The following is a 26,733-nucleotide window of genomic DNA, read 5'->3' on the forward strand; positions in this document are numbered from 1 at the left end:
GTTTTGAACACTGAGGTTCGAATAAATTATCTCAAAAGGTTAACAATGCCTGTCTACAAGCTTTTATTTTACCCAAATGATAATTGTTACGTGATTTCTACCTTTCTTTATAATATTTGCAGTTATATAAAAGGTAAGGAGTTAGTCAACACTTATATTGGTTTGAATAAAAAAAATATAATATACATTTCAGCAATTTTTGCCAAAAATATTTCGTCGCCCGGCCAATTATGTTTCTACAGGATATGGCGGTTACGCCTGACCTAGCTTAATGTCCCAATGACGTTATGAATATATTTTCACTTGTACACAAAAGACTGCCAATGAATTTAGAACAATTACCATAGGCATTATACTGTCGCCCTATTATACAGAACTCGTCATGGGCTGGAGCGTTGCATTGTCAAACTCAAGTACTGTGTGATGCTATTCCGAATAGCGATGGACTGTGCCATTTAGTTTGGCCGCGTAATGTACTATACAACATTGCTTCTCCGCGCGAATCACAACTTTTTAAATCATGTATTTTTATATTATTTATTGCATTTTATTACAAATTTATCGTGTCTCGACCCAGGATCCAACAGCTAATATACCACAAGGACGTATCGTGGGGGTAAGATTATTGTTATGATTTTTTTATGTTTGTTAAAATTAAAAAACGTATCCCTAAATTAAAGTTTTTACAGATTAAGGTTTATACTGAATCTACCCTCACGCCTGTGGAAATTTTCTACGGCATCCCTTACGCGAATGCGCCTATAGGTAGATTCAGATTTTCGGTAAGTTTATTTCGACGATTGATTATTTTAAATTCCTATTATAAACTGTTGTGTTTTTACAGCAGCACAAAATCCCGTTGTTTTTGATTTAGTAGAAATAAATATGAAACATCAACTTTTAGGCGCCTGAACGCCACCCGGGTTGGAGACGGACGTTCTTTGCACATCGAATGCCGCCCAGATGCCCGCAACAGGACTTGAACGCCGAAAACTACAGCGAAGATTGTCTGTTCCTCAATATTTTTGCACCAAAGGTGAGGTTGTGAAAAAACATGTTTTTTATGATATCGCCGACGCAATAGTTTTATGGGCGCTATTCCTTGTAGATAATAGCTTATGGTCGCTTGTAACTGATTGGCTTAGAACAAAATATAGTGTAGTAACATGTACCACATTTAGCACGAATTATATTTTCAGGTAGCGAGCAGATGGCAAATTACTTCCAGTAATTGTTCTGCTGTATAGCGAAACATGGTTACGAGGCGGTGCCACGTTACCCTGCCAAGAGTTGGCGTCTGAGGGTGTGGTAGTGGTCACTGTCAATTACCGCCTACATTTACTGTCGCTGTTCACGCTGAACTCGGTTGCGGCGAGGGGTAACCTAGCCCTTCTCGATCAGTACCTAGCGTTATTATGGACTCGAGAGAACATCGCCGCCTTCGGAGGAGACCCGAACGCAATCACGCTCGTCGGTCATTCCGCGGGCGCTGACTGTGTTCTACACCATATCGTTTCGCCGCGATCTGCGGGTATGTCCAACAAAATGTGTTAAATAAACTGAGTAGTTACGTTTTGGATAGGTACTAATAATAATACCATGGATAGGTTTATTCCACAGAGCAATAATTATGTCACCAAGAAACGTCTGGCGTGCGGTTGATAAAGGATTGAACATAAATGCTTCAGAAGTTGAAAGAATATCTCGGGCGATCGCTGAAAACCTGGAGTGCTCGGGTAAAACTGACAAAGACATTTTAAACTGTGTGCGATCCCGTTCCGTCACCGATATCATCTCTGTCGCCCTGGTACAAAATATACACCATTTTTAAATATGTGTATTTTTTATAACTACAGTTTTATCTTGATAACGATATATACTTATTTCTCTTCTTTTACAGAATAGCACTTGGCTCAATAATTTGCAGCCTATATCCGATAATTTTTTACCAGATTCGGAACAATATTTACCAGTCTCAGTGGCGGAAGCTCTAACATCATCAAAAATGTCAAACATTCAACTTGATATACTCATGGGTACTACCAACCTTGAAGCAATCAACTCTAATGGTTCGTCTTGGAATATTTTTCATATACGTATGTAGCAGAAAAACAACAATAGTCAAGTTAATTAATAATTCGATGCCCGCAGATCACTACTATGAAGATCTAATGAAAGAGGGACCGCAGCGTATTTTTGAATACGCAACTACAAAGGCTATACCGGAAACACTGCGCCTGCTTTCGTTGCAAGAGGAAGCGTTGTCGATGGTATTATAAACAAAAAACATCAAATTCAAATTTGTTTATTACATTTTGTATATTTTTTGTACTTCAAATGCTTATCGAATTATTAAGAAAGACTTTTTTCAAGCTTATACAAGCAATAAGATGGGAGTTTTGGGGAGCGCAAACGAGGAACGAGGTCGAAACAGAAACGATATCTGCAGTCGAGGGGCTCGCGCGGATGGAAACTTCCTCACGGTGGGGCGCGGGCGGCGCGCTGCTGGCGGCGCGGCTGGCGCGGCGAGCCACGCGTCTCTACGTGTACCGCTTCACTCAATCCTCTCAAATTGACATACAGGGACGACACTTCAATTTCACTGGTATTCTTAATACTTGCTTCTTCTAAAACATTTTGAAGGTTCTTATAATGAAATAGATGAGTACTGATACTGAAAATTTACTAAATGAAAAATGTCCAATTGAAATTGTATTTCATTGCCTTATTGTTTGCATTTTCAGGAGCCGTACATGGAGCCGATTTAATTGCTCTTCTGGGAGATGCTTTAATGCTTCAAATAGCTCGAAGACCTGCTACTGATAGCGAAAAACGTATTTCATCTATCTTTCGAAAGTACATTGCGAACTTCGTCAAATATGGGTATAAATTATTTATAACTAACAATACCTCATTTATTTCTTTATTACTTGATGTTTAAAACATTATCTTGCAGATATCCAGATGCAAATGATGGATGGGAAAGATATAAAGTGGGAAATGCGTACGTTCAAGAAATTCGCGAAGGATTGAGTAACGACCACAACTCTCTTTCTGCATCTAGAGATGTAGCGTTTTGGCTTAAGTATTTGCCGAATCTTTCAAACTTACTCAGTAGCAGAGAGCATTCGGAACAATTCGTTACTGAAAAAGGTAAAACTTAAAACAGTTATTTTCTCATATCTTGCTGTAAATGTCATAACATTGATCTGTTTATAATGACAGAGGCTCAACCAGGAAATATTTTTAAGGGAATTTCGCTGTATTTTGTATCGTCGTATCGACAAATTTATCTGAGATTTGTGAATCGGGCGATGTACTGTGAAATTTGGCGACCAATAAGACGTTTATAAGTTTCGAATCATTTCTCACCAAATAAGTTCGATAGCAGCTGCGAAAATTGTTTTCACTGTACGTCAAAATGAAGTTTGTGCTCGCAGTTACCTTAGTTGAATTTTCGTCCAAAAGAGTCACTACACAAATCTCATACGACATTCAGCGAAATTCTCGGCAATATGTTTCCTGAGGGCCTAGCACGAATATTTGCGACACGTGCCTTTTTAACGTCGTCGACAAAATACGTCAAGATTTGTATGAAATATGTTGGTGGACTATACTCCCACAAATTTTGTCTACGACGTTACAAAAACGTTCTCACGTTTATTCCTGTAAAGGCCCTCTGCTTTAGACTCAGTCAGGATTTATGACAATGGATTTACGACATTATTTGATTATGCTTAGTTGTTATTATTTTGATTCAGATGAAAGTCGTCTACGTGGTGGTATGGTCGCTATGAGCGCGGTATCGGTGGTATTGTTGCTGTTGCTGTGCGCGGCCGCGGTCCTGCTGTACTGGCGACGAACGCACAGATTTTCACTCCATGACGACGTTATGAATCACCATTGAATAACTTACATTAACTCACTTTAGGTACTAGGAAACATTAAGATTCCTGCAATAATAAAAAAAATCCCACGAGGTTTCATTTTTACATTACACACGCGGGCGCGTCCGCGTTTTCACATTGGCCGTTAGACATTTACGCGGTCGACCAGTTCAAACCCGTAAAATTTATTGGCGTCGTGAGTAACTCACGATTTCCGCCGCTACTTCGACGTAAAAACCACTCCCATATAAGCCCTAGGGCTTATAGATTTACAAATATTCCTTCTATGAAAGATTTAAAACATTCTATGTAATAACTCAGTCATCGGTACTATTATAGTCAAACAAGGATATCTGAACCGGTGAGAGGCGCAGCTATCGTGGTTGGTGCGGTCGGAATAGATTTAAGACATGGCAGCTACAGTACAAAGAGGACTTGACATTGTGAGGGAGGCGCTAGTGAGCTGTTATAATTTAGTTTGACTTATGCCCACCGATTCAGATAACCTTGTCAGTCTATAGATATAAATGTTATAATCTCTAAAATACTTTTGGCAACTGATTTTGATCGATTGCGTGGTAATAACAGCTTTTGATTTTTTATTTTTTGAATTAACCGATTCGTTGCTGATGGTACAACAGGTGATTCATCAATTTTTTTAACTTATAGCTCTTGACAAATAAACTTTTATAAGGCTCTGCCTAGAGTAAAATTATCATAATTTTCTTTTTTACAATTAGCAATGCATTAATTAATTAGCAGCAAAGCATTGAATTATTTTAACATATGGCGAATGACACGATAGGCGTGTCATTTTTCAATAGATAGAAACACACAAAGTTTTAAAGGTTGTACATTTTTTTTCATCTACAAACTAAACCGAACAACAAATAAAACAAGTCTTAAATTGCCGTTTTTTCTTTTAAATCATGGTATAAATTCACTGAAGTATGAAACCTATGGAAATGAAACGTCAACAATATATGCGTGCCGCTGTGACGTCATCTGGCCGCTAAACAAGGCGGTTTTAGTGCTGCCCAGAAGATTTTAAGGTTATTAGGTTTTATCGATAAACGTTCTTGGCTCATTTTATTTTAAATATTATTGAGTATTAATTATTTGTAGAATTTATACTTTAATCGGAAGTAAATATATTGTTATCTTACTAATATTATAAATGCGAATGTTTGGACGGATGGATGGATGAATGGATGTTTGTGTGAAGGTATCTCCGGAATGGCTCAACAGATCTTGATGAAATTTGGCATAGATGTAGAGCATAGTCTGGAAGAACACATAGTCTACTAATAGTCGCGAGCAACACTTAGTATATCATAAGTGAGAGTGATTCAAAATTAAAACTTATCAAGCGACCGCGTGATAAAAAACAAAGCACCTTCAGAACATTTATTTAATTACAAACGTCATTCCTTATGCATATTTGCGACGTAATTATTTACATTTGGCTTCAATTATTTTAAATCACAAGCAAAATATTGAAAATTGGTTATTTTGATTTATATCACGACTTTTCGACAATACAAGTACGGCTCTAAAAATGACATTTGGTGCGCTAAACATGCCGGATTTTTCGGCCTCATTAGGTATTTACGTATTTTCATGTTTCACTTTATGTCCGCACTGAAATACTGTCATCTTGTTTTCCTGCGACTTATAGTGCTGAGTAAGAACGAGATAGATATATGTTTATGTGTGTTCCTTCAAAATTGATGCTATTTGTATAAGTAATTGTACGTATAGAACAATATGTCGCGTCCCTATTATAAAGGTCTATGTATAAATTACGACCTCAACGATTACCAGAATTTTAGACGCATCAACAAGTAACTGTCAGAATGTTCGGTTTAAATCTGGTCACACTGATTTTCTCTTTTTTTAGCAATTTTGAGTTCGAATCCACGCCATCACTAAAATCAAATCACTAAAACCATAACTATCAGCGCCAAAATGGCGAAAATCAAATAGGCACAAAATAGTACAATTCTTAGCCTGTATAGAGTGCAGTGCTTTTGACAATTTCCTTCATGACATTGACAATTGTTAATTAAGAAATTTACAAAACACTAGCGAGGAGCATTAAAAATTGACACAAGTTGCTTACAAGATTGTTATCTTTTGTGATTTTAAGTTCCAATAGAACAAACACATTATTAAAACCTTAGCTTAAATATAGTTAGCACTTTTACATTAAAATGGCTTTAGCTTTACAGAGACGCGCGAATGTAAGTACCTACACAACTTTTTACTACCTTAGAAAAGCTTATTTTACAAAACTTCCACTTAGAACAGTTTTATTAAATTATTTTAGTCACCTTTTCCCTAGAGTTTATTAATTTGAGCATAAGCTAAATTATAAATCAACGGCAATTTGATTCGGGTTCTGATTTTCAGCAGTTGTATCAGATACGGCTTAGACACACGGCTTTTGTATACATTGGTTGATTTTTTCTTATTTTTAGGTCCGATTGCCTCCTGAAGTAAATAGGATACTTTATGTGAGAAACTTACCATACAAAATATCAGCTGAAGAAATGTATGATATATTTGGAAAATATGGTGCAATTCGACAAATTCGAGTGTGAGTTTAAACGTTTTTAACTTCTTAAACAAAGTTTGCTATAGTATGACAATAATGTTTTATTTCCTTGCAGCGGAAACACGCCGGAGACAAGGGGAACAGCATTTGTTGTGTATGAAGATATATTTGATGCAAAAAATGCATGTGATCATTTGTCTGGATTCAATGTATGCAACAGGTATTTAGTTGTATTGTACTACAGATCAAACAAAGCCTTCAAGGGAATGGATATAGAGAAGAAGCAAGAAGAGATAGACACATTGAAAAAGAAATATGGTATATCAAGTGAAGATCTACGTAAATAATATATTATTATTTCTTGTTTTCAATGTCATATAACATTTATTCTGGAGGTGGCCAGTTGAGCTACAAAAAGGGATTTCATGGAAATTATATTGATTTATCTAAACTTGGACCTAAGAGAACTAAGCACTTCTGTAACTAGATCTATTTGTCTTACCATTTCAGATAGCAAGTCATTAATAATAATTTTACCTATCAATCAGAGTTTATGGTATTTTTACTATAAAAGAAAATGTTTTATTTTAAATGGAATTTATACCCATCTATGTAAAATTTTAGACTATGTGTAATATTAAGAAAGTTTAATTAAAATGTCCAAATGGAATGATAATAAAATAACCTACATAAATTTGACATTGCAGGAGAACTCTTATTCCCTCTATACTGTTATGATCCTCATATCATACATACTACTTTCTCACCAATATGTTTGTTTCTTATTAGGAATTAGCATTTTGCCTAAATGGTATGGCATAGATGCATAATAAAAAAATAAATACATTGAGACCATGTTCAGTTTGCGACAATGATATGTAATGTTTTGTTTTATATTTGCTGCTGCCATGTATTTTTTGAATTTGCATTTGATTGATTGCATATTTAATTAAATTAAAGGAAATGTAAAATTTATTAAAAGAATAATTTAAATTTCTTAAAATATTGCTTAAGATAATAAATAATTTGTAATATGAAAATTATTTCAATTTTACCTCATATTGATCACAAGATGATTATTAAATTTATGTATAACAAATTTTTGTACTTACATTTAACATTTGAATATTATGTGCAGGATCTATATGTTTATTTGGTACATCTTATAAAAATTAAAAGACAAGTTCTATTATTGAAAAGGTAAATAAAACACAAAATTTAAGATTCATATTATATGTTTATCGGTATGTGCATACAAGTGGATTATTTTGTATATGAATAATAATAACTGCTAGCAATTAATTTAAGTTTCTAAAGTGTAATTTTAGGAAGTATGGTAAAGAGAGGTTCACTGTTTAAAATTCAAATAAACCCACTGATAATACAATGACTAACATGTTTTTAATACTGAGTGAAGTAAGATGAGCTGGCTGGTAAAGTTTCCAAATAGTATAACATTTGCGGACAGACTTATACATAATATACTTTTTATTTAACTGGGTTTCTTGTGTGACAAGCATTATCCTTAGTAAATGTCAAAAACTTGTTAGCTTGTTGAGCTATAGATTTGTCTACTTTCACTATTTGTTGTATTAGATATTGCAAAAAGTTAGATTTTTTTAAACATTCTGCTCTTGTAAGTTAAATCAAGTTCATTTAAGTTTAACATTTTTACCAACATTTTACATGAGCATGCGGTATGTATGATAATCAATATCTATATGTTTTATATAATTTTCTGTTCTATATACACTAAGTATTTCTAGAATACTACCAGTTATATAGCTGATAAGTCCAAGTATTTGTTGCTAAGAATATAGTCGCTTGTCTGTAAGTAAACACTGATTATTGCTTAAAAATTATACACTTAAAAATACCATACTAAAAGATAAATATGGAATTAGTGTTGAGTATTATGTAAACAGCCTCAGTTTACTGAATGTTGAACAAAAACTTCCCAATACCCCTTAAGTCTGCATTAAAAGATTAGATACATTTCTATTGTAAACAGGCTATACCATGAGGAAGCAAACCTAATGTTTTATAACAGAATAATTTAAGTGAGAGCCGTCTAACTACATACATACACGACTGCTTTCACTCATTAAAAAAATGCAAAACAAATAAGATATAAGATAACAAAGTCCTTACATTTCAGTACATTAAAATATTTAGGTATTAGATGCAAGTCTGGCTCTGCCCTCGGCAACCAACTGTTTGTTTAGGTATATGTCTTCATCAGTAGATGTGTCAATAAGGTCAAGGATGAGAAGCGGCTCGTTTGGATTCAACGGATCCTTGCTTACTTCTTTGCATATGCCAACAAACTGTTGTTCCACGCACAATTCTTGAAACCTAATACAGTCTTCTACGGTCCAGTCTTGGTAAAGTGGGCACACATCTGTCAACATCAGAGAAATAATTAATAAAAATTATGCCTAATCTCATGTTGTATATTCTGTGGACATTCACTATGTCAAATTGTAATCTGTCAAAAACAAACTTTAGTAATATTTAGTAATTTTTTTAAAGTTTTTCTAGTGAAAGTATTATAGTTGACAATTACTATTAGCTTCTTTCTGACAAGCAAAAAAAACATAATGGCATATTACAAAATAGTATATAAACTCACCGAACAATCTGCCCTTTATTGCCTGCGGGGGCAGCGAGCGCGCCAGGGGCACGGAGGCGGGCACCGGCCGTAGGTCCTTCATCGCGAACAGCGCCAAGTCGCCGAAGTCACAGAAGTATATAGATACCATGTCTGACGATACCGTACCCGCGATTGTAACTCTGTGAACAATAAAAATCTTTATATCGAGTGGTAATTTAACATGCCACCGAAAGGATCTGCGAGTAAACGCATGAAAATCATGTGGCATTCAACGTGTCAAGAAAAAGGATTATATTATTGTACCAATATATATGCATTAATAAGATTAACAACTGTTTTTTACCTGTACCACGATGAGTCCTTATCGTAGTAAGCAGTAAACAGCTCGCCGTTGGCGGGGCTGGTAGGCGCCTCGGCAGCTGACAGCTTGGGGCACTCACGCTGCAACTCCATCATCATCGTTTGCAGAGTGTACCTGTTTGTGTTCGGCTGCACCTGGTTTAGAGCGAAACATATACGCTCATTAAATTTTATATTGTCTGGAAAGTAACTTACGAAAGAAGTGAAATCGCCAGAGGTAAGCAGAGATTTATAATCTGACGACCTACTATAAAGTTCCAAGGATTGGCGGCCATGGCGATGTAGACGTCGAAGCATTTGCCGGGTGCGGGCAGCACGGGCTGCGGCAGCACGTTGCGTCCTCTGCCCGCCGCCCCGCCCGCCGCGCCGCCCGCCGCGCCGCCCGACGCCGTGCGGAATATACGCTCCTTCTTCTTGTTGAGTGCCTCCACGTGGTCAGTGGCACCCTTCCCCTCTTCCTCCGTTTTAGCACTAGTATAAGAAACAATTTTTACAACATATCAATTATACAATGCAAGCCTTTGTTTAACACACACACTCCTTCAAAATATAATAGGTCATGTGGCGTTATCAAATTATGTAATTGGACTCACTTCTTGAGATATTCGTACTCGATGAGTATGGAGTCGTTAACTGAGCCGAGCAGGCGTTCGGGCCCGGAGCGGACGTACAACTCGACGTCAGGGCATGGGTGTGGGTGAGGAGAGTGGGGCGCGGGCGAGGCGCGGCACAGCACCGACGCGCCCACCAGCAGCTCGCGCAGCCGCGTCGCCATGCTCGCCGCCACACGCTCCGCAGACCCCAGTCGCACTTGGATGGCCTACGAGTCCGCATATCAAGTTACATTTATTCAAAACTTACGTCACGGTACACAGATCGGCTTATTATAATAAGGTAGGGTAATAAAAAAAACTAAATATGAAGAACCTGATATGGGTAGGCGTTGAGCGCGGGCGAGAAGGAGTGCAGCGGCACGAGCGAAGAGAGCGGTGCGCGCAACACCAGGCCCGAGTCCACCAGCTGCGTGCGCACCGTGCCCTCGCCGTCCAGCTCGCTGATGATCACACACCGCACCCTGTGTCGCACGTTACATCTCATCTAAATTATAACTAGCCGCACTACATTAACTCCTCCAGTAGAGTTACGGCGTTAGCTGAGGCACAATGCATTATGAGCAAGTGTTGATGAACAATGTGGAATGTAAGAAGTATTGCGTGTGAGGTATGTACCAGTCGCCGGCGAGCGTTCGCACGATGAAGAGCGTAGGGTGTGGGGGAGGAGCGTGTGGCGCGGCGGGCAGCGGGCGGCGGTAGGGGCCGCTGGTGAGCAGGGCGAGCGCGTTGCGCACCAGCGCCGCACCGCCCGCGCGCGACACCCACACGCGACCCTCATCCGTCACGCACCCCACCTCCATCTCCGTTAACTTCTGTTTATCAAATACATGCGTATTACTAAATAGCTACACAGATAACTATACTCTAAGTTTATGTTGATGTAAGTCTGAGATGACGAGGAACCTGTGTGACGGTGAAAGCGCCCGCGATGCAGAAGTCGTGCACGATCTCCTTGTTGAGGTTGAGGTCGCGCTGCGTAGAGGTGTCGTAGAGGACGACGGCTACGGAGGGGTCTGCGGGGTCGGCGCGGGGTCCGGGCGCCGCCACCAGCACCTCGCCGGGCAGCCGCCGCGCCACCAGCGCCGCGCCGGTCTCGCTCGCCGCCAGCTCCTCCGCGCCCTCCAGCCGGCACAGGATCGCCTGCACCACACATCGCACACATCTGCTCATATACAGAAACCCACAATATACACCATAAAAATATTTAAACAAATTAAATGATTACTATATCATTTAAATATATTTTGGCAAAATCATTAGAATAAAAAAGGAAGTTAATTGATGTGTTATTAGGGAAATGTAATATGAGCGACCTGCGCTGGCAGTTTCCGGAACTGCGGCTCGAGTATCTTGATATCGTTTATATTGACGGTGTCGTCGTCTCCGTGGTCGCCCAGGAAGACGGTCGCGGTATCGTTCTCTATCTCCAGCACTTTAGCGCGCTGCCAGCCGCCGTCCTCGAGGTTCACGGCGTACCTTCACACACAAACATAAACTACTTAGAACTATTTGAAAATTTATTTCAGACAATGTTTTAAATAACTTTAAAAAAATTACCAGGCATTCTTTATTATCATCGATTTGTCAACAGAAGTTCCGTAATGTTCGTAATATTTTCCCATATCAGCTAGCAAAGCGTCTAACATATTCTGAAAAGCAAATAACAAAATCAAAATTAAATTCGTTACATCATGTATACTACATAATTGTATAAAACTAGTTATTACTTACACTATACTCAGTTCCAATAATCCGAAGCCAAACTTCGAGCGTGGAGTTGGCAACTGTGATGAAAACATTCCAGAAGTCTTGCTCCGGGAACTGCAGAGGTGGTAAGTCGCTGTCGATGGTCTCATCGGGTAATGTAGTATCGTACAATGGCGTCGTCGGCTCCTAAACGTGTAACAAATAATAACTTAATACTTATACTTCATTTCATTGATATGTTTAGTCTGTAAGGTGTTTAACCAAAATTAATATATACCAACCTTGTTATTAGGCAAGAGAACTAAAAGTCCATTGACTACTCTGTCTTTTAATATTCGGGGACAATTCTCCACCAATTCTTGCCAGTTATTTGGTAGATTTTCATTAAATTTCTCCCTAAAAATAAATAAAAAATCACTCTATCACTAAAATAATGTCAAGGCTGTGTTGTACATAAAATATTTATCACAAATCTTTCCAGGCATTACGAAAGAGATTATTTATAGGCTAATTAAAAACATCTGACCTTGAGGTGCTTCAATCGCCTTTTTAGTTGCATCACTTATAAGTGTGCACAAATAAATTAGTTTCATATTTCTCGTAATATTGGCGAGGGTTTTACATTCCTGGTCAAGCAGTATATGAATAATTAAAAACCGAGATAATTTAGAAGTTATGCAGTAAAGAGAGGAGAGTATGTGTTGCACCTGTACAAGTGCGGCACGATGCTGGCCCAGAGGCCGGCCTCGTGCTCCGCGACGAGGTCGACGAGGCAGGTGAGCGCGCGCGCGGCGCTGGAGGTGGGCAGACCCTTCACCTCCGAGCCCTCGATGACGGCCAGCAGCTTCACCGCCGCCACCTCGCGCGCCATCTCCTCCGACGGCGACGAGTCCGGGTACGACGACGCGCTGTACGTGTTACCTACCTACACGATACACGATACACGTACATACATTTGTCATCTACTTTTTTTGTACTATTCCAACAAAACTTAGCGCTGCATTCACTTAAACTTAAAGTTTGAGTTATCTTCATATAGAAAAATAATGGATGGACACTAACTTTGACGGTGCAATCGTAGGTGACGGGGCCCTTCTTAGGTCTGTAGTCGTAGAGGTTGTAGATGGGCTGAGGCAGGCCGAGCTTCCTGCACGTCCACTCCAGCTTCTCGTGCGAGGAGGTGGACTCCGGCGGGGGCTCCAGGTTGTGTGCGGGCACCACTTGCGTCACAGGGTCCATGTTCTCCTTCGTATCAAACGCAACAATTATAAACCGCTTCGCCGTCGCAGATAGTTACAAAATTAGATATAAAAATAGACAAGATTATAAATCTCTTCTTTTGAAAACTGTGAAATAGGACTAATAGAACGCTCGATATAAAAAATACGCATATATTAGTCAATTTTCAAATATCTTGGCAGCCCAAGGTGATCGACGCACTGCGCAGTAAACACATAATATTATGTCCTGCATAGAAACTTCCGCAAAGTTAAGAACCGCAAAGATCTGAAAACATTAAGATAATTTACCACGTAATTGTTGTGAGCGGGAAGCTGCAGAGGTATGACATCGACAGTGTTGAGACGGTCCCTCAAGTTCAACAGCCTCTGTGACGCCGACACTTTGGGGATTCGCACATCAGTCTCTTTCTCGTTACGTGTGGAATGCTTCGACTAAAACATTTACAAATAAAATAAGCTAAATAGTTTTCTTAACATTTTGCTTTGCTAAAAAATTGTTATTAACTAATTAAATAGTAATAATATTTTATTATTACAAATTACATTTAGGATATGATTTTTTTTAATAAATTTGTTGATATCAAGTAAAGAACGTCCTTAATTTGTTGATTTCATAAACTAAGTTTTTGTGTGATTAATAAATAAAAAACAGTCTCGTAAAGTTTTTTATAAGTCTCTTTCCCTTTTTCCACTGACGAAACAAAAACGTATTGTTGAAACAATTTATTCTAGGACAAAAATAATAATATTTGTACAGTGACAGTGGAAACCCACGGTAACAAATATCTAAACAAAATATTAAAGGAAGTGAAAACCTACTTTATCATTTTGTATGTCTCTGGGTGCCGTGCTGTAGTTCTTGGGTACATTAGGCGCTACCTTTTCTTGGTGCTCTATTTTACTGGATTGCTTTATTTGCTGAGGTTGTTGGTTTTTCGTTTCGGTTACTTTGTTATATTTATTTGACTGAAACTAATTATTGTTAAAAAGTTTGTATTAAGTAAAAATTTTGCACAGTTAAAATTGATATAATTATAAAAAATAAAATTGTGAAATTCTATTTACCTTCGTGTTGTTATTGTTATTGTGGGACGTGTTTGATTTGTATCTGTAGAATTGTTTTGAGTAATCCTTGTCGTAACTTGATGGATAACTTGAAGTCGACGCTGGTTTTCTCCACGATCCTTGTTTTTTCGGGAAACGATTCTAAAATGTGAAAAATTTTGCATTTATAAAAATTAAACCTTACTAATATTATAAATGCGAAACTGAGTAGCTTTCATGTCAAAACTACTGTACTGATTTATGAAATTTGGTACACAGAGTCTAAAACCTGTGAAAGGTCATAGGCTACTTTTTAAAGCGAAAAAAGGGTTGTAAGGGTTCGAGAGATGAAAAAAGATGGATGGAGATGGAAATTTGTATGGAAGTATCGTCATTTAATATTTTTACCCTCAAGAGTGCAAAATAACAATAGGGACTACGAAATAAGAGTTTGTATGGGAATATATAAGGTTCATGTCAATGTTTTATAAGATAAAGTAAAATAATTAGCCTAAATAATTAAAATGCTACCCGAAAACCGTATGTCACGCGGATGAAGTCGCGGGCACAGCTAGTAGAATATATAACATGCTTATTATAGTCTTACCGGACTTAATTTCATGTTAGTTTTTTTTGTAGACTTCTGCCTGGCAACCATTGATGCGATGTGTTGAGTTTCTTGACTAGCAATGGCGTCGACGTACCACTCGCCATTGATTTGTGAAATTTTAAAACCCGGAACATCTTGGAAAAGCTTTTCAAGCGTTGGATAACCCAATTTCTTAAAGGGTATCCATTCACCTTGCAACTCCCGGTAATCGCCTGGAACGTTATAAAATGAAAATTGAAGAATCCAAACATTAAATATGTATACAATTAATGAAACACTTTTCGAGATATTTGGAGAAATATAAATATTTTCATTAACTTTGTAGCCCTCTAGCATCCAAACTAAGTAACCTTAAATGAAGATAAGTTGTGATAATCTTACTAATATTATAGACGCAAATATTTGAATGGATGGATGGATGGATATTTGTTTGAAGGTATCTCCAGAACGGATCTCGATGAATTTGGCATAGAGTTACTTAATAAGTTATACTACTATTTAGTAAGTTTTTTTAAACTCCACGCGGGCGGAGTCGCGGGTGACGAAATTTTTTTTATATTTTAGAATAAGGAATCTGTTGTGTTCCGTTGTAAAGCCAAATCAAGAACATTAAAGCCCTGGGCTGAAGGCTCTTTAATCAACCTTTTAATTACATCACTTTCTAATGCACATAAAGAAATTATTTAAATTTTTTCCGCAATATAACGAAGCCTTTGATAGTTCTGGTCAGGCTATACAAATATTTTCCGAACATACAATATATCTTCAGTTATGTGCAAATTATGAAGTTTTTATTTTCAACGCGGCGACGCATCGTGTTTTACGATCGGTCGCTTCGGCGTTTAATGATATAAAAATTAATTGATACTCACGATTACACTGTTTTATTGTAAGTGCTCCTTTCACCGATATAAGAGTCGCACGCAGAGCTTGAATCACTTGGTCCTTGTCAGCCATTATACAGGTTACGCTGTTGGAAAAATATTGAAAAGATTAGGAGTTAATAGTATTGTTTGATATATGATATATGCTATATTAGTTCATATCTCCAAAAATAGGTTTCTAATTTAATGTTCAACTAACAGTCATAGATAGGAGGACTTACACCGCCGTAATAAAAAAAAGTTTATCATTGTAGCAATAATACCTAGCATTGCTTTTTTATATGGAAACCAATCATACATAATGCAGCGCTGCGTATTCAACAAACGTGATCGTTCATAGTTTAGACGATCGCTTTCTCAATATTACTGATAGGCAGGAAAAATATATAAAAATAAGATAAGGCAAGTTTTATAGTATAAAATATAAGTATTAATTTAGTATTCTTAAGATACTTCTGATTTAACCGAAATTAATACGCAAGATTGTTAACGGAGAATTCTCAGAGTGTGCTGCAAACTGATCTGTAGATGCACAAACAATATTATATATTTTATTTAAAAACTTACATTTAACGTGTATACATACATGTTTCAGATCATTTATTTATTTATGTATTAACATCTTACTAATATTATAAATGCGAATGTTTAGATGGATGGATGGAGGTTGGTTTGAAAGAATCTCCGGAACGGCAGAACGGTTCTCGATGAAATTTGGCACAGATATATAGAACATAATCTGGAAGAACACATAGGCTAGTTATTATTTTTTTTTAATTCCGCGTGAACGGAGTCGCGAGCAACAGCTAGTCTAATATATAAAATTCTCGTGTCACAGTTTTCGTTGCCATACTCCTCCGAAACGGCTTGATCGATTCTCATGAAATTTTGTGAGCATATTCAGTAGGTCTGAGAATCGGCCAACATCTATTTTTCAAACCCCTATTAAGTTTTTTTTAACTGCGCGCGGACGGAGTCGCGGGCGACAGCTAGTATTATTATAAACACCGAACGCCGCCCATGCCGAACCGTGGGTTACTAAGACCAAAATCTTTTTATAAAAGATATCGTCATTCCTATCATTATCTATGACAAAACAGAGATAACAAACCCCCGGTTAGTAAGCGCAGATTTTGAAAAAAGTAGCCTATAATATGCACGCATGCATCATCTACCTTACCGTCCAAGTTCCCTCAAAATCGGCCCAGCTATTCGTTTAGCATTTAGCATTACTCGAAATAGTAAACTAAAATTAATTAGCTTCGGTAACAACTATTATGCATTTTCTGTCAAAATTATTAATACAGTTTATGTGCTGATATGGATGTCCGAAAGGCAATTCCGCTTCCATTCCTAGCGATTGTTTCATATTCTTTCCGGCCAATTTATATGCTTATGAAATAAAGAAACTAACCGCATAAGATAAGATACAAAGAGAGAGAGAGCGCCGATGAGACCGCTTGCTATCAAAACCAAGGTTGTCTAACAATTAGTAAGATTTTAGGAATTCGGCAATGCAACCTAAGTATGGTTACATTTTTGCAATAGATAAAGTAGCATATGAGAAATTCGGTGTAAGCAAATATGAACGTATTAATGAGCTTGTTAATTTTTAGTTTCTTTTTTATAGTCTGAGGTAAGCGGGCAATCGTGTCGCCATATTGAGCAAGTGGGCATTATATGAACACCTAGCTTTGATCATCCGATACTAATAAGAGTTACAATTACGAATCTATCCTTAAATATCGGATGACTGCGGGTTCCGTGTCAACCTAATCGGCTCCTGACAAAACTTTAAATATACTGCTGCTGGATAGCTCTTTCATTGTTAAATATTTCGTAGATGCTTCCAAGTACAATACACAATGACATTATGAGATAAAATTGACCTAACGAAAAGACGTAATTTATTATAAATATGAAACACTTACTAAAAACTTGAAGGTGGAAGGGCTGCCAAAGTAAACGCATAGCACTCACGCATTTCTTCATATCGCTTTGGAATAAGGTCCACGTCACGGCCAAAACTTTGTAATAACATATTTTGTTTTACATTCGGAGCATACTTAAAGTTTTTTCTTTCAATCCCTTTCATTGCCGTAGTATGTAACATTATAATTAAGCGAAAAATAAACTAGACTTATAAATTAGAGCTCTACTATATTTGCCTGTATCGACAGTGACTTGCACTCAATATCGAATAGTATTACAGACTAATAACATCGAACACTTATTACGTACATGCAGTCATATGGATTCACTAGTTATATCAATATTATTTACTAGCTTTTACCCGCGACTTCGTCCGCGCGGAATAAAAAAAAATGCACACAAGATAAAAAAGTTCCTATGTCCGTCTCCTAGTTCTAAGCTACCTCCCCATCAATTTTCAGCTAAATCAGTTCGACCTATCTTGAGTTATAAATAGTGTAACTAACACGACTTTCTTTTATATATACCTATAGATATAGGGGAAACTCTATACTTTATCCATGGGTAAATATGACGTACCTATGTATGTACTGTATATAGTATTATTTCCGAATTTTTATTTCATAGGGACATGAAATTAGGATAGGAATAAGGATTCTATGGTGTTGTAAATTTTGGATTACTTTTTATTACTGTTGAAGACTATATCAGTAATCACTAATCATATTGAATCACATAGACAGTAAACAAAAACTTGCTGAAAATTTACTTGTAATATGATTTTTGAGAACAGTGAATAGAAATTGTTATATATAGGCATATCAATAACTAGCTGACTATTGTGACATTAAAGTACTGAAAGTGTTTACATCAACAATTGAAAGATTTAGAGGGTGAATTTTGAAATGAAAAAACCCTATCTTAATAAGCCTACATAGTAACAGAAAACTGATGCAAAACAAGTTGCAGATACCCATATTTTAGGTGAAAAAAATATTTCTAAACACAAATTTTGACCCCTTTAGACCTTAACAGGATAAATTTGAATAAATCACGAGATACAAATTAACGTTTTTGTACTAAAAAGTGTAAACTGCTTTAATAAGAGACAGTGATAAACATAGATTAAATTGAACAACAAACCAAGGAGAAAAAAAAAAAAGGTAGCTTAAATAATACAGAAATCAAAAAGTTAAGTTAATATCAGATGCATTATACCAAAAGTAAATAATACTTAAATTTAATGATAAACAAATTTTTTCTCTAAAAATTCAAAGCAATCTTTTGACCATCTTCATAGTATAGATCATCATGTAATCTATAAAGATCTATTGTAACAAAATGTATATACATAATTGAAACCACTGGCTGAGATTCACCATTTTCTTATCTCATAGTATGTGTATAGCAGTATTGTTTTTGAAACAAGACTTTAGAACCACAGAAAGCCCTAGCATATAGCTGATGATTTTGCTCTAGACTCCAGTTAGTAAGGGGCACCAAAACGGTAAATCGAAAATTTTCATTAAACAAAAATCATAATTTCCATTTTAAATTCTTTCAAGGTTTTATTAAAATTAAGTTTAAATTAGAGTTTAGTTTATTATTAATGTCAAGGACAATGAAACATAAGTCAAATTGAACATATTGATTGTTTGTTGTCATTTCTGTTCTATGCATTTATACAGTCTCATTTGACTTTAATATAATGACCGCATTACAAAAAATAGGAACAAACATATGACTTGATTGTGAGCCTACAGTGATTTGATCATGTTTCATAATATTATTAACATTAACTTTGCTAAGCCCACCTCACTGCATGTTTTAATACATCTTTTTGTTCAATTTAACTTTTTTTTCAATTACAAAATAAACCATAATTAGAACTCTTAATCTTGAGTTCACTATTTTTATCTATCAACAAATTAAAAAAACACAATGAAAATATCATATTACATAGTGAAAAAAAAAACTGAAAAGCAAGTCTCAGAAGCCTAATTAATTTTAAGTATAAAACATTCTAATCGTTTGTATCGCATAATCAAAATTATAATACAGGATCACATAGTTACATACCTTACAGATCGTTAGAAATTAAATCGCTTAATTCCTTTTACCCCCGACGTGAGGTCTGGTTATTTGGTAAAACAGTTTACATGTCGATAACAGATATCAAGAAAAATATTCTGGAACTGTTTCTGAAACAATAATTCGTAATGCATACGTAATACCACTAAATTGTTACAGTGCGCGTAGGCAAGAGAAATCAGGATATTTCATCAAAGACTAAGAATCAGTAAGCCTCCTTCTTTATATCGTTTAAATTCGTGATCTGATCTACTTGCTAATTTTAAATCACAACATTTTAAATATACATATACTAATTACCGTTAAAATCGATTGTAATACTAAACTTGTCCGTCTGGTCGTTTGTTTTTTATTCAAAGTTCGATTCGAAGACTGGAACAACTTAACTACAACTTTTACTTATGACAGAAAAGTGACAGCAGTGGTGATGACAGGGCGACCTGACAGTATAAGCAGTAGATTTAATACCATAAATTCCTTTCTTTGAAACTCGGGGTAGGTTTTTTATTATTTTATTTATTTATTTATATATATACGTTGTTAATCTTGGGATTAGAACTAAGTTAGACATTGTCTGCGGTAAACTGAATAGGAATAACTGGTGTTAACTTGTGAATGAATTTGTTCAATATGCAATTCGCCGAGTCTTTGCGTTGATAATATATACCCTACAGGAATTTTCAAATATATTATAAATAAATTGCTATTAGAATCTATATAAAATCTATATAATTTTATATTAAATCAATTATTAACGTTCATTAAAATCACTGGTGACTTAAACAGTCTGCAACACGATTTTCACTGCCAAACGACAAGAGCTTGAAGTTAAGTTCTACTTATTGAGCTTAAAGTTTGTCTAGGATGATTAGTTTAACAAAGAACGCCTATGAAGGATTGAATTAATTTTTTATGAGAATTAATATCGTCTTTGATGGACAGATGTCATAGTGTCGGACCGTACACGAACAACTATGCACTATCGAGAATCGGTCTAGTTATAAAATTAATGGATCAAATGAGTACTATAATTTAGGTATTTTATTACTTTTTGTATTTATTAAAGTTAATTGACTATGTATCGAACAATAAACTAAAAAGCATTAACTACCTTTCTTTTTTGATTGTCAACACCTCAATTTTTAGTTAAAAGTTTTATTTCTTTAATTCGTTTTGAAGAATGGACTAAGAATAAAAAGAAAAAAAATTGTACGTAATGTAATAAAAAAATTATAATCACTAAACTGTTTATTGCAAGTTCTATAAGAATAACCACCGGAAATCGAAAAGATTCAGAACCAATTTTACTCACATCTCTAGTAAATTGTCAAACTATTTATCCTTAAATGGCTGTGTTAAATAGACAAACTGTACCCATAAAAAGCTTAAACAGTGTTTCAGTCATATGTTAGCTTAAACATATGACATCCCCTTTATATTTTTATGCCTATTAATAAAATGAAATATGATAATGCGTAGCCTTCCGAAATGCGATCTTGGCAATAAAAAACAAAGTGCTTATACCTGTAATACATATTTAAAGGTAAAACATACTCTTTTAAAACTACGTTGACGTCCATAATGTCTATTTATGCATAGATTTTGGTCTCAGAAACCAAAGGTTAGCAGGATAAAGATAACAAAAAAATTGTCTTGCATGCACGGGTTGATGCCACGCAAACCGTATGTGGGCTACCAGCAGAAGCTCTTTCAAGTCAGCTCTTTGCTGTCGACTTGAAAAAGCGGTGCTCAAGCTAGAGATCGAGAACGTTTCTTAGCGAAACAAATCGTACGTCTACTCATCGGTGTGATTAGCTATACGCACGGCATCAATCAGCGTTAATCCTAGGTTTAATTCTAGAAAAGGCTTAGGGTCGAGAATATAACATTATAAGAATTTACTCTTTTTTTATTTATGACCATTTTCATCAAAGGCTAAAATGAGTTGTTTTGTGCCAAATATTTCCTCCCAGTTTTGTGTGGTTTTTTCATGTCTATGGTCAAATACGTTGACACTGACCTCTTTACATGGATAGGCTACAAAGCCGTGGTGTTTAGTGCGTATTTGATATGCGCCATTTTGGCGCTGACGTTAGCGGTTGGCAGCGGTCGTGAACATTCTAACCAATAGTAGAGCTAGAATTAACAAAGAAATACTGTCAGAGCATCAGCAGACGCGTTTGAGTCGGAACGAAATGAAAGCTTTCATTTCCAAGCAACGACCTATCCATCTGTAGAGATCAGTGAATGTCGGCCATTTTATTTTTGTCTTTAATAAGTCACAAATCACAAACGTCACCTTTCCTTTGGTGAGCAAGGTGTGTTCACGTGAGGTTGTGTGGTCCCTCAGAAATAGGTCACACAATCCTCATAATTTCGTGAAATATTCTTCTAAAATAAAAAAAAAAGCACAAAATTTATAAAAACCCAAAAAAATAGTAAAATATTAAATAATAAACGGGAATTCCTCGCTTATAAGTTAGTGTACGTAAGCGTGCAACGTGGTCTAAGGAATGCGATAGGTAATCATAAAGAGAAAGTGAACTTGTTTTTTGCATACAGTTAATTAATGTACTATATAAAACGATCACAGTGAAAATTCCAAAATGAATCCTGGACCACCTAATTACCCTATGGCGTCATTGTATGTCGGAGATTTACACTCCGATATTACTGAGGCCATGTTGTTTGAGAAATTTTCAACCGCTGGTCCGGTTCTATCAATTCGAGTTTGTCGCGATATGATAACTCGTAGGTCTTTAGGCTACGCTTACGTAAATTTTCAGCAGCCTGGCGATGGTAAGTTTTTAATATCATATTTTTTTATATTGTGTAATATTACGTGTGAAAATAGGATTTTACTTGTCATCTTGGATTTTTAACATATGCTTATGCTCTTATCTTTAGTTTTCACCTGATGACATCGCGTGCAACCATTAGTCTAATTGTAATCTAAATCATGCATTGCAGTACTAAATTTTTTTTATTAATTTTCATACAAAGATGATTATAAAAGCTGCATGTCTCAAATTATGTTGATATTAACTTCAAATAATCAATAAATGTTCATTTTTAATCTAAGTCTTTAAAACTAAATGGAACACGCAAACAAAAATTGAGGCACAACCAACACAACATAATGTACAATACAGCCTAGATACATTTTTAAAAGATTATTTATGTTGTAAATATTTAGGATTTAGACAAAAGACTAAAGAATGCATACTTAAGAAAAGAGCATGAGTATAATCTTTACCCCCCCTTTGATTCCAATCAAAATTAAATATAACATTGCTCACAAAAGATAAGACATTCATTAAAATATAACCATTCATTATGCAAGGTTATAAAATTTAAAACTTTAATACCTGTTACTTTGTTCAAGATATTTGTTATATTGAAAGAATATCCAGTTCATTTTCCATTTATTATGTTATTCCGGTTTTTAGGAAAATTTTATTGATATCCCACAAACTGTGGTTTGTCTATTTAAAGATGATTAGTTTGACAACTTACACCTATGAAGTATCAAATTAATTTTGTGTTAATATTAATATCATACTTAATGGACAACTGTCATAATGTGGAGCTTTTTCCGCATAACAAACAACTATGAACTATTGAGAATTGATCTTGTAAAAAAGTTAAATGAACAAATAAGTCCTATACTTTAGGTATTTTATTACTTTTGTTATTTATTCAAATTATTTGGCTATGTATTGCACAATTAACTATAAATACATGAAGTACTTTTATTTTTCGTTTGTAAACAACTCAATTTTTGGGTAAAAGTAATGTTTCCTTATTTCGTTTTGGAGACTGAAAGAGAAAGAGAAAGATACAATTTTATTTATATTGTAATTGAAAAAGAAATTGTTGAATGAAGTTCATGTAAAATCAAAAAGGTTCATAACCAATTTTACTCAACCCTTCTCTAGTAAATTGTAAAATGAATTGTTAAACTAATCATCCAAATAACCAAACTAAAGTCCATCATGTAGCTTGTTTTATTAAACATCATAACTTATTTGTAATTTATACTAAATTTTTGTGTTAGAATAAAACCTTTAAATTAAATTTAGACAAATTATATTTACAGCTGAAAGAGCTTTGGAAGGCATGAATTTTGACATAATAAAAGGAAGACCCATTAGAATTATGTGGTCTCAACGTGACCCATCGCTCCGCAAGTCAGGTGTTGGCAATGTGTTCATTAAAAATCTAGACAAGACCATTGATAACAAGGCCATGTATGATACTTTTTCGGCCTTTGGCAACATTCTGAGTTGTAAAGTTGCTCAAGATGAAACTGGTGCCTCTAAGGGTTATGGATTTGTTCATTTTGAAACTGAGGAAGCCGCTAATAAGTCAATTGAAAAAGTAAATGGAATGCTTTTGAACGGCAAGAAAGTTTATGTGGGCAGATTCATTCCTCGCAAAGAGCGCGAAAAGGAACTTGGCGAAAAGGCTAAGCTGTTTACTAATGTGTATGTCAAAAACTTTGGTGAAGATTTTTCAGATGAAATGCTTAGAGAAATGTTTGAAAAATATGGCCGCATCACCAGCCATAAAGTGATGTATAAAGAAGATGGAAGCTCTAGAGGCTTTGGCTTTGTTGCTTTTGAAGACCCTGATGCTGCTGAAAGAGCTTGTATGGAGCTCAATGGCAAAGAACTTGTGGAAGGCAAACCATTGTATGTTGGACGTGCTCAAAAGAAAGCTGAGCGACAAAAAGAATTAAAGCGTAAATTTGAACAATTAAAATCCGAACGTTTGACTCGTTACCAAGGTGTTAACTTATATGTAAAGAATTTAGATGACACAATTGATGATGAACGTCTACGTAAAGAGTTTGCTCCATTTGGCACTATAACTTCTGCCAAGGTATTTATGCATTTCGTTTGCATTCAAATAATTGTCATGTCATGATACTAGGTTATTATAAATGTAATGTACTCATATACAACATAACTACTTCACACAAAAAATTCTATTCATCTGCACCTTTCAAGGTCTCATCAGTTAATTAAATTGGAGTAACATTTAGGCTAAAGTTTGTTGAACATAAAAGGAAAGTTGCAAACATTTTGTGATTCAAATCTTTAAAGGTTATTTATTGTCTTATTATTTATCTTAAACTAAATGATTGCTTTTTTGTTCAGGTAATGTTGGAAGATGGCCGCAGTAAAGGATTTGGGTTTGTATGTTTTTCATCTCCTGAAGAAGCTACTAAAGCTGTTACAGAAATGAATGGGCGTATTGTTGGCACTAAGCCTTTGTATGTAGCATTGGCTCAACGCAAAGAAGATCGTAAAGCTCATTTGACATCGCAGTATATGCAACGCATGGCCAGCATGCGCATGCAACAGATGGGTCAAATATTCCAACCTGGAGGTACTGGAGGATATTTCGTACCAACCATTCCTCCTGCCCAACGATTCTACGGTCCAGCTCAAATGACGCAAATAAGACCATCTCCTCGCTGGACTGCTCAGCCAGCCGTTAGACCCAATGCCCAATCTGCTGCTTCGGCTTATCCCAATATGCAACCTCCATTCCGCCCTGCACCACGCGGACCTGCCCAAGCAGCATTGCGTTCATCGATGGGAGCTAGACCTATCACAGGACAACAAGGAGTGGCTACTGCTTCATCTATCCGTGCACCTATTGTCCCTCAATCTGGGCGTCCGGCAGGTTATAAGTACACTTCTAACATGCGTAACCCACCAGCTCCGCAACCTGCAGTGCATATTCAAGGTCAAGAACCATTAACCACTACAATGTTAGCTGCAGCGCCACTTCAGGAACAAAAGCAAATGTTGGGTGAAAGGCTGTTCCCACTTATTCAAAGGATGCACCCTGATTTGGCAGGAAAAATTACTGGAATGCTTTTAGAGATTGACAATTCTGAACTGCTCCACATGTTGGAGCATGGAGAATCCTTGAAGGCTAAGGTTGACGAGGCTGTTGCTGTTTTGCAAGCTCACCAAGCTAAACAGCAGGCTACCAAAAAAGATTAGGTAGCTTTGAAAATTAACTTATAAGCTGCAAGGTTTATTTCTGCCGTTTTTTATTATTTTAATGCTTCGAACATCTATAATTTAAATTTAGTCCCGGTCATAAAAAAATTAAAAATAAAAATTGAAAAATAAAAGAAAAGGTGGGATGCACATTTCCAACATATATAACTATTATTAGCATTATTGGAAGTGCATTGCTGCAAACAAAAACAACGCAACTATCAACATTTCTATACTTGAAAGTGTTATGCTACTGGGTACTTTGACTTTCTATATTGACCAAGAAGTTGGATTTAAGTTTAGTTTCTTAAACTTTTTTGTTTCTCAGTAAATGGAGTTGGCTTTTGTTCTTGCAATTATCTTTCTTTTTCTTCATCAGTTTTACATTGGACATTTGTCTACCATGTATTGAAAACTTGGTCGCCAATGTAACTGATTGATTTACTATGTATTGTTATAATATATATATTCAAGGGAATATTCAATATAACCGCGTGTTTTATTTCATAACCAGACCTAGTAGTTACATATAATAAATGATTTCCGAATACTCGAGGAAAAGTAGGTTAGGCTATTAATGTAAACTGAAAACTTTATAAAGAATGTTGTAATAACGAAGTTTCCTACGGTTCAGTGCCCCATAGTCATTGAAGCATGATTTACTCCGCTCTATCTGTTTTTACTATTTTCACAGATTGTCCACAGAGGTCGCTCATAAATGTTCCTCACATGTGAGCATTTGTACTAGTTTAAATTTAACTCTTAGTAGGATTTAAAATTAAATATAATATACAGGTACCACTTTGATAAGGCGAAATAAGAAAGTAAAAAATAACAATTTAAAGCATAAACTTTGTTGATATAAAGACAAAGATAGAATTCCTCTTTTTTTGAATTGAATATATTAAATCGAGTAAACTAGGCTGTATTAAAAATTAGTACATTACTATGTAATGGTTTAGTAATGTTCATAAACGAATCTCTTACTCGGTCTCGATCCGATTTCGTTCTTTATACAGTAGTATTTTACAAAACAAAACCATACGTCAGAAAACGTGACCATTGCTATCTTTTAAATTGTGCAAGTTACAAACTCTACAAGTGAAATGAAATTGTTAATCTTTTCGGACAGGGAATCGAGATGTGGGGCCTTAGTCATCTATTTCTGGTTA

General features: G+C 35.8%; 4 protein-coding genes across 6 annotated transcripts; 3 read left to right on the forward strand and 1 right to left on the reverse strand.

Annotated features, from left to right (window-relative positions):
• The first annotated feature begins 192 nt into the window (after window positions 1–192).
• On the forward strand, window positions 193–3,980 carry LOC106708995 (pyrethroid hydrolase Ces2a). Its single transcript, XM_014500628.2, has 11 exons — window positions 193–616; window positions 690–782; window positions 905–1,036; window positions 1,204–1,531; window positions 1,608–1,807; window positions 1,901–2,069; window positions 2,152–2,270; window positions 2,374–2,605; window positions 2,745–2,883; window positions 2,957–3,153; window positions 3,762–3,980. Exons 1-11 carry the CDS (start codon window positions 521–523, stop codon window positions 3,905–3,907), a joined length of 1,851 nt encoding a protein of 616 aa, XP_014356114.2. The 5' UTR covers window positions 193–520; the 3' UTR covers window positions 3,908–3,980.
• Window positions 3,981–5,936: 1,956 nt separating this feature from the next.
• LOC106709026 (splicing factor 3B subunit 6) lies at window positions 5,937–6,964 on the forward strand. The gene is made up of 3 exons (XM_014500671.2): window positions 5,937–6,130; window positions 6,368–6,486; window positions 6,560–6,964. Exons 1-3 carry the CDS (start codon window positions 6,101–6,103, stop codon window positions 6,789–6,791), a joined length of 381 nt encoding a protein of 126 aa, XP_014356157.1. The 5' UTR covers window positions 5,937–6,100; the 3' UTR covers window positions 6,792–6,964.
• A 1,040-nt stretch (window positions 6,965–8,004) lies between these two features.
• Window positions 8,005–19,971, reverse strand: LOC106709075 (tudor domain-containing protein 7A). 3 transcript variants are annotated; one of them, XM_014500755.2, is made up of 21 exons: window positions 19,842–19,971; window positions 19,530–19,645; window positions 15,507–15,604; window positions 14,632–14,846; window positions 14,046–14,186; window positions 13,800–13,952; window positions 13,269–13,412; window positions 12,802–12,984; window positions 12,447–12,664; window positions 12,021–12,135; window positions 11,764–11,925; window positions 11,590–11,681; window positions 11,346–11,508; window positions 10,936–11,172; window positions 10,648–10,844; window positions 10,346–10,493; window positions 10,012–10,238; window positions 9,667–9,889; window positions 9,402–9,553; window positions 9,077–9,237; window positions 8,005–8,845 (listed from the first exon to the last, which is right to left on the reverse strand). In XM_014500755.2, the coding sequence occupies exons 3-21, from the start codon at window positions 15,589–15,591 to the stop codon at window positions 8,616–8,618; spliced, it is 3,246 nt and encodes a 1,081-aa protein (XP_014356241.2). In that variant the 5' UTR covers window positions 15,592–15,604; window positions 19,530–19,645; window positions 19,842–19,971; the 3' UTR covers window positions 8,005–8,615. The 3 variants fall into 3 exon arrangements, with proteins under 3 accessions (XP_014356241.2, XP_014356242.2, XP_014356240.2); XM_014500756.2 differs by having other exon boundaries at window positions 13,800–13,946; window positions 19,530–19,651; XM_014500754.2 differs by having other exon boundaries at window positions 19,530–19,651.
• A 1,855-nt stretch (window positions 19,972–21,826) lies between these two features.
• LOC106709068 (polyadenylate-binding protein 1-A) lies at window positions 21,827–25,648 on the forward strand. The gene is made up of 3 exons (XM_014500748.2): window positions 21,827–22,340; window positions 23,641–24,425; window positions 24,704–25,648. Exons 1-3 carry the CDS (start codon window positions 22,148–22,150, stop codon window positions 25,559–25,561), a joined length of 1,836 nt encoding a protein of 611 aa, XP_014356234.1. The 5' UTR covers window positions 21,827–22,147; the 3' UTR covers window positions 25,562–25,648.
• The last annotated feature ends 1,085 nt before the right edge of the window (window positions 25,649–26,733 follow it).

Source organism: Papilio machaon, chromosome 2 (assembly GCF_912999745.1).
Source record: "Papilio machaon chromosome 2, ilPapMach1.1, whole genome shotgun sequence".
Classification (NCBI taxonomy): Eukaryota; Metazoa; Arthropoda; class Insecta; order Lepidoptera; family Papilionidae; genus Papilio; species Papilio machaon.